General features: G+C 44.5%; 1 protein-coding gene across 1 annotated transcript in view; it reads right to left on the reverse strand.

Annotated features, from left to right (window-relative positions):
* LOC311231662 (phosphatidylinositol 3-kinase regulatory subunit gamma-like) overlaps positions 1–11,769 on the reverse strand; it is a gene marked incomplete at both ends in the record, with an annotated part of 61,294 nt that extends 49,525 nt beyond the window's left edge. The window contains 6 exons of the mRNA XM_084318290.1: positions 372–552; positions 3,210–3,308; positions 3,410–3,515; positions 6,578–6,665; positions 6,837–6,957; positions 11,681–11,769. Of these exons, the coding sequence (XP_084174416.1) occupies positions 372–552; positions 3,210–3,308; positions 3,410–3,515; positions 6,578–6,665; positions 6,837–6,957; positions 11,681–11,769 (684 nt within the window). The remainder of the gene's footprint in view (positions 1–371; positions 553–3,209; positions 3,309–3,409; positions 3,516–6,577; positions 6,666–6,836; positions 6,958–11,680) is intronic.
* Between the last annotated feature and the right edge of the window lie 585 nt (positions 11,770–12,354).

A 12,354-nucleotide genomic window follows, 5' to 3' on the forward strand; every position in this document is an offset into this window, starting at 1 on the left:
GGACTGACCTGTGGGTGTCTGGGGACCATGTGGACTGACCTGTGGGTACCATGTGGACAGACCTGTGGGGACCATGTGGACTGACCTGTGGGTGTCTGGGGACCATGTGGACTGACCTGTGGGTGTCTGGGGACCATGTGGACTGACCTGTGGGTGTCTGGGGACCATGTGGACAGACCTGTGGGGACCATGTGGACTGACCTGTGGGTGTCTGGAGACCATGTGGACTGACCTGTGGGTGTCTGGGGACCATGTGGACTGACCTGTGGGTGTCTGGGGACCATGTGGACTGACCTGTGGGTGTCTGGGGACCATGTGGACTGACCTGTGGGGACCATGTGGACTGACCTGTGGGGACCATGTGGACTGACCTGTGGGTGTCTGGAGACGGGCTGGAGCAGCTGTGTGTCCAGGCTGGAGTTGTACTGGGCCAGAGACTCGTGGTGGTAATACTGGACCAGCTCCACCACAGAGGAGAAGGCGAGCGGCTCAGAGAACCCGTACTTCCCACCGCGGTGGAAGATCTTGATCAGCTTGTTGTTTCCCTCTTTCCTACAAAAGTCAAAAACATCACAGTTGCTCAGTCGAAACCTGGAGAACATCCTCCCACTGCCACGGTCAGGGGTGCAGCTTCCTGTAGAGCGCCACTCGGAGGGGGGTGCCAAAAACTATATTTATTATATATGAATTAATTATATATTTATAATTATATATTATTTATATTATTATTATAACTTTTCGTTTTTTTGGGCCCCCTTCTATATCTGCAACCAATATTTATATATATAAAAAAAGAAAGAATCTAACATAAGGGAACAATTATACAAAAAGTGGGGGTCGCGAGCAGCCGGGGGGGGGGGGGGGGGGGGGGGGGGTTGCGAGATGATTTACAGAATATAAAAGAAAGGTTGAGATCCAAGGCAGCTCTACAATTTTTTTAAAAAGCCTTTATTTGTTGGCTTACATTATTTAGACAAATATTTAAAAAACCGACATGTTTCGGCCTACATGGCCTTCTTCAGGGTGTAATGGCCGAAACATGTCGGTTTTTTTAATATTTTTCTAAATAATGTAAGCCAACAAATAAAGGCTTTTAAAAAATTTGTAGAGCTGCCTTGGATCTCAACCTTTCTTTTATAATCGAATCCTACCCCGGATTTAATCCAAAGAGCACCTACCTGAAACAAAACAAGAACGCTGAAGCCCTCTCCATATCCTCTGTTTTGTTCATGATTTACAGAATGTATTGATTTCATAAAAAATATATATATTATAATAATTTTTTTCATGCAGTCAGGCCACTGAACTTAGAAGCTAGTTGCAGCTGTGCGATAGTTAGATAACCTAGGTGGGGAACAACCAGGAGATCACTGCAACAGAGGGTAACGCAGTCTAAACTCACACAAGTTGGAGAACTCTCTCTCTCTCTCTCTCTCTCTCTCTCTCTCTCTCTCTCTCTCTCTCTCTCTCTCTCTCTCTCTCTCTCTCTCTCTCTCTCTCTCTCTCTCTATGCTATTGAGACATGCTAGCCTGTAATAATCCCCATCAGAAAAATCTACTTTGCATTTGATATATTGAAAATATTAAATTTTTGGTGTGTGTTTTTTTTCTTTTTCTTTTTTTTACAGTAATTTGTGATGCCATCACACACACTGGCATTTAAAGGGTTACAATTATAAAAATGAATTGCATATGGGGTGGTTATGATGATCAGGGCTTAAGTTGAATAAAAGATTTATGAAAGAAAAAGTGGTAAATTATTTCAACATATAATATTTTTATGGCGTTTTTGAGGAGGACAATTTAGTCCCCTAATGGTAAGAGTGTGAGTATGTTTTTCAATCTGACATTACAAAAAAATATGTAATCCATCAAAATCAGTGTTGTTGCTCATCATCGACATATGACGCCTGTTTTTTTTAACACGTTCTGCACCAGACCCAACATTTCTTTAATATTCTATACACTCTCACGGACCTCTGTGTTATCATTGGAACTCATTCTGAGACCTCAAGGGTGCAATGCCGGCCGAATCCTGCTAGGTGGCAGTATCGCCTACCATTTGAAACCTTATTTCACACTGTGTGTTACATTTTATATGATCCGGGCGGAGAATTTGGATCCCGGCAAGTGAAACGCTTCATTCGAGCCACTTGGAACGTGTTCAGCACACTAGATGCATATTTTGTTCTATTTCATGTCAGGGACCCGATGGACATCAATACTGGAAATCGCGATCAGACAATTGGAATATTCATTTTGGAATACCTCCTAACAAAGGTAGAGACTATATGACATCCATCCTACTTTGATCCAACCATGATTTCACATCGATCACAACGATCAGCGTATGTAGTAATCAAAACGTATGTCGTTGCTGACGATCAGAGCATCACAACCCCCCCCCCTTTGATGCCTTCATGATGAAACATAATACCTATTATATACCTTTGATTTGGAAATAATATCGTGTCCAGGCGAGGAACGCAAACGACTTTAGCAAAATGCACATATCGCTCCATAACTCAGCTTCCAGGAATTAGCCTGGATCACTCTGAAACTATACAATATTCACCACAGGATAATTAGAAAATGTACTCTTTTTTACATGTTAGACGAGAGATAGTCAAATGAGCCATAGTATTGTCTCCATAGCTATAATATAGAATATAGATATAGCTCTGCAAACATCGTGACACAGTGAAAATGCCTATCTTTTAGCTTGGCCCATTGACTATAGGGATGAGGGTAATCGCTGGTGCTGAATGAGTTAACAATAATTTGTGATGCCATCACAAACACTGGCATTTAAAGGGTACAAATAAAAAAATTCCTGCACCAGAATGCAGGAAATTAAGTCTTTGTAACAAAAAAATTTCCTGGTGGGGGACCCCCAGACCCCCCGCTTAAAAAGTGGCTTGGCTGGGGCTATATTTCGCACTATATTTCCTGGCCTGAATGATTTCCCCAGTCCGGCCCTGGTTAAAAGCCTCCAATGCTTATTAGTGTGTGTGCGTTTGAACCTTTGCATGTTTCAACCACCTCCTATAATAGTGGGGGTCGTGGCTCTCTGACACCGTTATTTCAGGGGTTGCGGCCTGAAAACTTTGGGAACCCCTGGCCTAGGGCACCAAATGTGCTAGGTCCGGCCCTGCACGCAATCCCAGAGTATTTACCGTGTATTTAGGGTGTATTTAGCGTGTATTTACCTGAGAGTAAGTGTGTATTCTCCTTGCACCTTACTGGAGGCATCGCGGACCAAGAACGTGCCGTCAGGGGTGTCTCTCATCTTCTCATTCACCTCCTCCCTGGACACAGAAGGCACGGTAAGACGTGGAACAACTCAAAGATCACTTGCTCTACATCATATCAGTAGTATTAATGAGTGGATCATTGACATCACTGATACCTTGAGATGTCTCCCCAGTACCACTCCGCATCGGCTAAGTGGTCATTATTAGCATTGGGATCAGAAGTGTCCATGACTCTGGTTTTGTAGGGTTTGGGCGGAAGGGCTGTGAAGAGAGTCGACAAGACATGGTCACGGAAGACGTTCGATAGTTTCAAGTTTCAAGTTTTGTTTTATTTGTCACATATAGGGTACATGTACTGTACATTACAGTGAAATGCTTGGTTCTGTATGGCCCTCCTGAGATTGTGCTTCGTACAGTAAAAAAGCTACAGAATAAAGACCAAACACTATACAAAATATACAATATACAAAACTGACAAACAAAATGTACAAAATGAGGTAGAAGAGGTGGTGCAAATCTGTAAGAATAAATAGATAGAATATGGTGTAATGTTTAAAAAGTGTTTAAAGTCGGGCGGTCAGGTGGCGTAGCGGAGATTGCGTTCGTCACCAACACCGGAGACGCTGGATTCGCCTGTTCAAATCCAGCTCACAGCTCCGGCGTTGTCACCAGCTTGGCTGGCCGTTCACACTAATACAATTGGCAGTATTAGAGGGTGGGAGAAGCTGGCGGGGTGGGTCCGGGTCGTTGTAAACAGCGACTCCTACAGTTCGGTCGGGGGGCCTGCTCAGCGCGGATAGGATCTAAGGGGGGGTAGTGTGATCCTTCCACACGTTACACCCTCTCAGTGAGAGTCCGCGCTGCCAGGTGAAAAGAAGCGGTTGATTGGCTAGACGTGTGTCGGAGGAAGCATGTGATATAGCCTCCACTCTCCCAGACCGACTGTGGGGGGTAAAGGCCCTCCCATAGTCGAGCAGACTGTACACAGAGCAACTCCGCGGAGGTCCGCGCGGACTCAAAGGGAGTCAAAGCAGACCCACAGCAGAGTGCAAAGTGCGAAGCTCCTATTTTCTGACGCGCGGACGTCCGCTGAGATCAAAAGCTCAAAGAGTCCGCGCGGACCTCCGCGGAGTCTGCTCTGTGTACAGTCTGCTCGACTATGGGAGGGCCTTAAGGGCGCAGCGACCAGGAAGGGGATTGGGAATTGGCATAATGACTAACATTGGGGATGGGAGAAAATCGGAGGAAAAAGGAGGGGGGAAAAGATAAAAAAAAAAAAAAAAAAAAAAAAAGTGTTTAAAGTGAATTTTTTTTTTCTTTTTAAGATTATCGCTTTATTTCTACTGGTGAAAGGAATAACCTGTCCCTTGTGAGTTCTTGAATTGATATGGTCATGGACCAGTCGACCAAAAGATTCGCAGAACGACAGAGTATTTCAAACTGAGCTTTTATTTCACAGAGAAGAGAACAGCCACCCTCCTCCTGCAGCCCACCTCTCGCACACCAGTAGAAGAAAGAGTACATCACATTACATGTCATTTATACAGAGGAGGAGGGGAGGGGTGTATGTGTGTATATGTATCTGTGTGTGTAGTATGTGTGTGTGTGGTGTGTGTGTGCTTGTCTGTGTGTGTGCTTGTTTCAGAAGGGGGGCTAATGGGTTCCAGATGTAGGCAGGGAGAGATCCCTAGTCTCGAACAACACCCCAACAAATCACGGCCCCGACAGCTGGGTGGGGGAGATGTGTGTACGTGAGTGTGTGTGCGTGTGCGCGTCGGAAGAGGAGGATGTGTGTGTGTGAGGCGCGTGATCAGGATGTACAGGGGGCCCTGTGTGTGTTAATGGGTGTGTGTGGAAGGAGACAGCCACGAGGTCAGCAGGTCACGCCACATGCAGGGAGGGAGAAGGCAGACACACAGACGCCAGGCCCCATTAGGCATATTATACATTATGGCCTTTAGATATATATAAGATATTGACATCAAATATTACTAGATCAATGAACTAAAAACTATCACTGGGCAGTCCAGTAGAGAGAGAGAGAGGAGGAATGGGAGACTGAGTGGGGGGAAGACATTCGGCAAATAACGACGGGTTCGCCAAAGTGAATTTTTTTTTTTGTATTTTTGATTTTTTTTCTCCGATTTTCTGTTTTTCTCCCCGTCCAATTTAGTCGCCGTGCCAATTCCCCCCCTCCCCTACCTGGCTGCTGTATGCATGTTCTCCTACGAGTCGGTACAAGGGCGTCCCGAAGCCGACCGCACGCTTCCTCCGATGCGACTGCCAGTGACGTCTTTTCACTTGGCAGCGAGGACTCTCATTTGGTGAAGTGTAACGCGTGGGAGGGCATCTCCACCAAGTCCTGCCCCCGCTGAGCAAGCGCAGAGACCTGACCTGTAGGCGTCGCTGTCCACAACGCCAGATTCCCACCCACCCCCTAACACTGCCAATTGTATTAGTATGAACGACCAGCCAAGCTGGTAGCAACGGCGGGAGCTGGGCTCGAACCCAGCATCTCCTGCGTTGGTGACGAGCGCAATCTCCGCTACGCCACCTGACCGCCCCCAAAGTGAATGTTTTAAGGGGAATGTTTAAAGGAAAACTCCAACATTTTGGGAAATTAGCTTATTTGCCATCTACCCTGGAGTTAGACAAGAAAATACATCCCTTTTTCGTCTCTGTGCATGCAGTAGGAGTAGGAAGACACGCACCGTTAGCCTAGCTTAGCGGCAGTCACTGGAAGTAGGTTCCTCCGTTAGCCTAGGTCTCGTTTGCCTCCTCTCCTATCTCTCCTCTGCTCTCTGCCTCCATATGGGGCTGCATATGGAGGCACACACACACACACACACACACACACACACACACACACACACACGCACACGCACACGCACACACACACACACACACACACACACACACACACACACGCACACGCACACGCACACACACACACACACACACACACACACACACACACACACACACACACACACACACACACAGGGGGGGGTTCAGGCTCTTCTTAATTCTATAGCGGCTATACTTTAAATGAATCCTATCCCAACGACACGTCTGCACCCCATGACCTGCTGCGTCTCAGAGCGTGCCACGGCATGTGCTGCAGGAAGGGTTCTGATGCACTGTCACCAGCAAGCCTCTAGACACACACACACACATGTTGGAGTGTTCCTTTAAGTGAGTGTGTGCATGTGGACGTTGTGTGCAATGCATGTAGAAAGGATAGAATAGAAAACAGACCTTGTGCTGTTGTAGTGTACATATCGGTAGGCGGTTATTCTTAATACATCATGGCGGCTCCTCACCTGGGGCTTCTGGTCCTCCTCCTCCCGGCTGCTCGCTGACGGGGGTCTCTCCGACACCCGGGCAGCGACCCGATCGTCTTCTCCCAGCCTGGTGAGGAGAGACAGTGATGTCACAGCCTGTGGCTCTTTGTCCTCTTTCCACCACCAGTCATTAGGAATGAAAAGGTTTACAGAGACTGGCCTTTCTGTGCTTCTCCATTGTAAAATCTCACAGCAATATACTTTTATTTCCCCAGCAGGGCACACTGTAGGTAGGTACGGGCACACTGGGCACACTGTAGGTAGGTACGGGCACACTGGGCACACTGTAGGTAGGTACGGGCACACTGGGCACACTGTAGGTAGGTACGCTGAGCACCGTGCTCTCTTTCAGCCACGCCCTGTTTCACACCAACACCAACGATGAACTCACACCTCAGGGAGTATCGGGGGATCGAACCAGTGACCCCCCGGTCACAGGTCTGCTTCTTTAACCGTTTCACTGACACACGACAGAAGGTTAACCCTTTACTATCACACAACCGACGGTCGCCGTTAACCTTCTGTCGTGTGGCAGTGAAAGGGTTAACCTGCTGTCGTGCGGCAGTGAAAGGTTAACCTTCTGTGCATTGTCGCAGTGAAAGGGTTAACCGTCTGGTAGTGCGGCAGTGCAAGGGTTAACTTTAGGCCACTGATGTCCCAGCCATCATTTAATAACTCTCAGTACAGTGCATCCAACAAACACTTGCACTGGTGTTTGTGGTTTTTGAGATATTGGAGGGAGAACATGTCATTATTTACACGCATTAGCAATGCTACTGGAAGGCAAGGGGTGTGTGAAGCATGTGTCTGAGAAATCACGTGATTCCTGCCATTAGCGTTGATAATGATGGTTACAAATTAACTCTACTTGTATGACTCAGCATGCAACTTCAAAGGTACCGCTGGCACCAGTAGCGGCTCGTGGATGCTTCGCCACTAGGGGGCGCTATACCAAACATTTTGCAAACATGTACAAGGCACGCATTGGCGAATATTATCACCATTGCCATCGATCAATTATGATCACAGTCAGTCAAATGCAACCACGTTTCCAATAGCCCAACACAAACACGCACAGCTCTCTCTCTCTCTCTCGCTCTCTCGCTCTCTCCCTCTCTCTCTCTCTCTCTCTCTCTCTCTCTCGCTCAGATGATGTCAGATCCATTCAATAATAAACACATTGTATATCTCGTCATTTTAAATAAGTTACCATTCATTGTCTGAGTGGTTATGCCCACACGCTGCGAAATTAGAGAGAGAGAGAGAGAGAGAGAGAGAGAGAGAGAGAGAGAGAGAGAGAGAGAGAGAGAGAGAGAGAGAGAGAGAGCGAGAGAGAGAGAGAGAGAGAGAGAGAGAGAGCGAGAGCGAGAGAGAGAGAGAGAGAGAGAGAGAGAGAGAGAGAGAGAGAGAGAGAGGAGAGAGAGAGACCACGGCGGGTGCAGAATAACAGAAGGAGAGAGAGAGAGAGAGAGAGAGAGAGAGAGAGAGAGAGAGAGAGAGAGAGAGAGAGAGAGAGAGAGAGAGACCACGGCGGGTGCAGAATAACAGAAGAGAGAGAGAGAGAGAGAGAGAGAGAGAGAGAGAGAGAGAGAGAGAGAGAGAGAGAGAGAGAGAGAGAGAGAGAGCGTTAGTTAAGCATTAGCTGAGTGGCTAACAGCAGCTAAAGTTAGCTGAGTTGGCTAAGAGAGAGAGAGAGAGAGAATTAACTCACTTTGTTTATTGAAACGTGGTCCAGCCAGATACCGGTGTCTCTCGCGTTGGTGACGCGCTTGGACCGCTGCGCCACCCAGCCGCCGGATGTTAAGAGATTTTTATGTTTTCTTTTTTATAAATTTTTTTTGCCAAGAGTAAAGACCTTAACCCTATCAAAACAGCAGTCAAAGTGTATATTTTCATTTTACCGATGTTTTATAAGATTTACCGAAAATAAGAATTTATCGTAAAAATGCTAATTACATCTCTTTTATCGTAAAACGAGAGGAAATGACTAAATCCAGATTTAACACTGTATTGTACAATAACTGTTTCAATTTTCTTTATCTAGATATATATATATATATATATTATATATATATATATATATATATATATATATATATATATATATATAATATATAAAAAAATACCACTTCCGGTTCCACTTCCTGATACAGATACAGATAATGTTGTTGGTTGAACAGATACAGATAATGTTGTTGGTTGAACAGATACAGATAATGTTGTTGGTTGAACAGATACAGATACAGATAATGTTGTTGGTTGAACAGATACAGATACAGATAATGTTGTTTGTTGAACAGATACAGATACAGATACAGATAATGTTGTTGGTTGAACAGATACAGATACAGATAATGTTGTTGGCTGAACAGATACAGATACAGATACAGATAATGTTGTTGGTTGAACAGATACAGATACAGATAATGTTGTTGGTTGAACAGATACAGATACAGATAATGTTGTTGGTTGAACAGATACAGATACAGATAATGTTGTTGGTTGAACAGATACAGATACAGATCATGTTGTTGGTTGAACAGATACAGATACAGATAATGTTGTTGGTTGAACAGATACAGATACAGATAATGTTGTTGGTTGAACAGATACAGATACAGATAATGTTGTTGGTTGAACAGATACAGATACAGATAATGTTGTTGGCTGAACAGATACAGATACAGATAATGTTGTTGGTTGAACAGATACAGATAATGTTGTTGGTTGAACAGATACAGATACAGATAATGTTGTTGGTTGAACAGATACAGATACAGATAATGTTGTTGGTTGAACAGATACAGATACAGATAATGTTGTTGGTTGAACAGATACAGATACAGATAATGTTGTTGGTTGAACAGATACAGATACAGATAATGTTGTTGGTTGAACAGATACAGATACAGATAATGTTGTTGGTTGAACAGATACAGATACAGATAATGTTGTTGGTTGAACAGATACAGATACAGATAATGTTGTTGGTTGAACAGATACAGATACAGATAATGTTGTTGGTTGAACAGATACAGATACAGATAATGTTGTTGGTTGAACAGATACAGATACAGATAATGTTGTTGGCTGAACAGATACAGATACAGATACAGATAATGTTGTGGTTGAACAGATACAGATACAGATAATGTTGTTGGTTGAACAGATACAGATACAGATGTTGTTGTTGGTTGAACAGATACAGATAATGTTGTTGGTTGAACAGATACAGATACAGATAATGTTGTTGGTTGAACAGATACAGATACAGATAATGTTGTTGGTTGAACAGATACAGATACAGATAATGTTGTTGGTTGAACAGATACAGATACAGATAATGTTGTTGGTTGAACAGATACAGATACAGATCATGTTGTTGGTTGAACAGATACAGATACAGATAATGTTGTTGGTTGAACAGATACAGATACAGACAATGTTGTTGGTTGAACAGATACAGATACAGATAATGTTGTTGGTTGAACAGATACAGATACAGATAATGTTGTTGGTTGAACAGATACAGATACAGATCATGTTGTTGGTTGAACAGATACAGATACAGATAATGTTGTTGGTTGAACAGATACAGATACAGATCATGTTGTTGGTTGAACAGATACAGATACAGATAATGTTGTTGGTTGAACAGATACAGATAATGTTGTTGGTTGAACAGATACAGATAATGTTGTTGGTTGAACAGATACAGATACAGATAATGTTGTTGGCTGAACAGATACAGATACAGGTAATGTTGTTGGTTGAACAGATACAGATACAGATAATGTTGTTGGTTGAACAGATACAGATACAGATAATGGTGTTGGTTGAACAGATACAGATACAGATGTTGTTGTTGGTTGAACAGATACAGATACAGATAATGTTGTTGGTTGAACAGATACAGATACAGATAATGTTGTTGGTTGAACAGATACAGATACAGATAATGTTGTTGGTTGAACAGATACAGATACAGATACTGTTGTTGGTTGAACAGATACAGATACAGATCATGTTGTTGGTTGAACAGATACAGATAATGTTGTTGGTTGAACAGATACAGATAATGTTGTTGGTTGAACAGATACAGATAATGTTGTTGGTTGAACAGATACAGATACAGATAATGGCGTCTCAATGGCGTTACAATCTCCAACAGAAGGAGCTGGAACCCCTGGACCCTGGATATCTTCAGGCCCGAGATGACCGGAGCCACTTACAGCGTCTCGTAATTGTTGATTAAATGGGTTTCCCGCTGCCCGCTGGAGTTCCAGTTGATTGACTGACCGACTCATTGCCATCCAACTGACGACGGCGCGGGGAGATCAATGTCCGTGAGGTCATCCAGATCAATGTCCATCCGTGAGGTCATCCAGATCAATGTCCATCCGTGAGGTCATCCAGATCAATGTCCATCCGTGAGGTCATCCAGATCGATGTCCATCCGTGAGGTCATCCAGATCAATGTCCATCCGTGAGGTCATCCAGATCAATGTCCATCCGTGAGGTCATCCAGATCAATGTCCATCCGTGAGGTCATCCAGATCAATGTCCATCCGTGAGGTCGTCCAGATCAATGTCCATCCGTGAGGTCATCCAGATCAATGTCCATCCGTGAGGTCATCCAGATCAATGTCCATCCGTGAGGTCATCCAGATCAATGTCCATCCGTGAGGTCATCCAGATCAATGTCCATCCGTGAGGTCATCCAGATCAATGTCCATCCGTGAAGTTATCCAGATCAATGTCCATCCGTGAGGTCATCCAGATCAATGTCCATCCGTGAGGTCATCAGATCAATGTCCATCTGGGAAGGCCACACGACCTTTAGGGGGGTTCCCCTAGTTCAACCTCAACCCGTGTGCCTCAGTCGGTGCCGATATAACCCGGCGTGGCAGAGTGTCGCTGGCCTCGTGGGCATCACTGTTGGGCTTTGGCTTGGCAACATTCACTGGACTACCGAAGAACCTTTGGACTGCTGGTCAATGCTGCAGAGCAAGCTGCTCAGGACACTGCAGCGGACCGCTCTCATCTACTGCGGCAGCTCGTAGCAACATGTGGGATGTTTACCGCGACACCAGGGTGTGGTCCAGACCGAGACCAGCAGCAGCTGTGGCCCAGGGTTTGATCCATCTTGGCAACCGGGGCAGGCAGGGCATCTCCACATGGCATAGCGTAGTAGTGGATCACAGTATTATACTGTGTACCCTAGGTTGTAATAACTGTGTACCCTAGGTTGTAATATACTGTGTACCTAGGTGTAATATACTGTGTACCCTAGGTTGTAATATACTGTGTACCCTAGGTTGTAATATACTGTGTACCCTAGGTTGTAATATACTGTGTACCCTAGGTTGTAATATACTGTGTACCCTAGGTTGTAATATACTGTGTACCCTGGTTGTAATATACTGTGTACCCTAGGTTGTAATATACTGTGTACCCTAGGTTGTAATATACTGTGTACCCTAGGTTGTAATATACTGTGTACCCTAGGTTGTAATATACTGTGTACCCTAGGTTGTAATATACTGTATACCCTAGGTTGTAATATACTGTGTACCCTAGGTTGTTATATACTGTGTACCTAGGTTGTAATATACTGTGTACCCTGTAATATACTGTGTACCTAGGTTGTAATATACTGATACCCTGTAATACTGTGTACCTAGGTTGTAATTAACTGTGTACCCTAGGTTGTAATATACTGTGTACCCTAGGTTGTACTATACTGTGTACCCTAG

This window comes from Notolepis coatsorum (genome assembly GCF_963971535.1).
Source record: "Notolepis coatsorum genome assembly, chromosome: 7".
NCBI lineage: Eukaryota > Metazoa > Chordata > Actinopteri > Aulopiformes > Paralepididae > Notolepis > Notolepis coatsorum.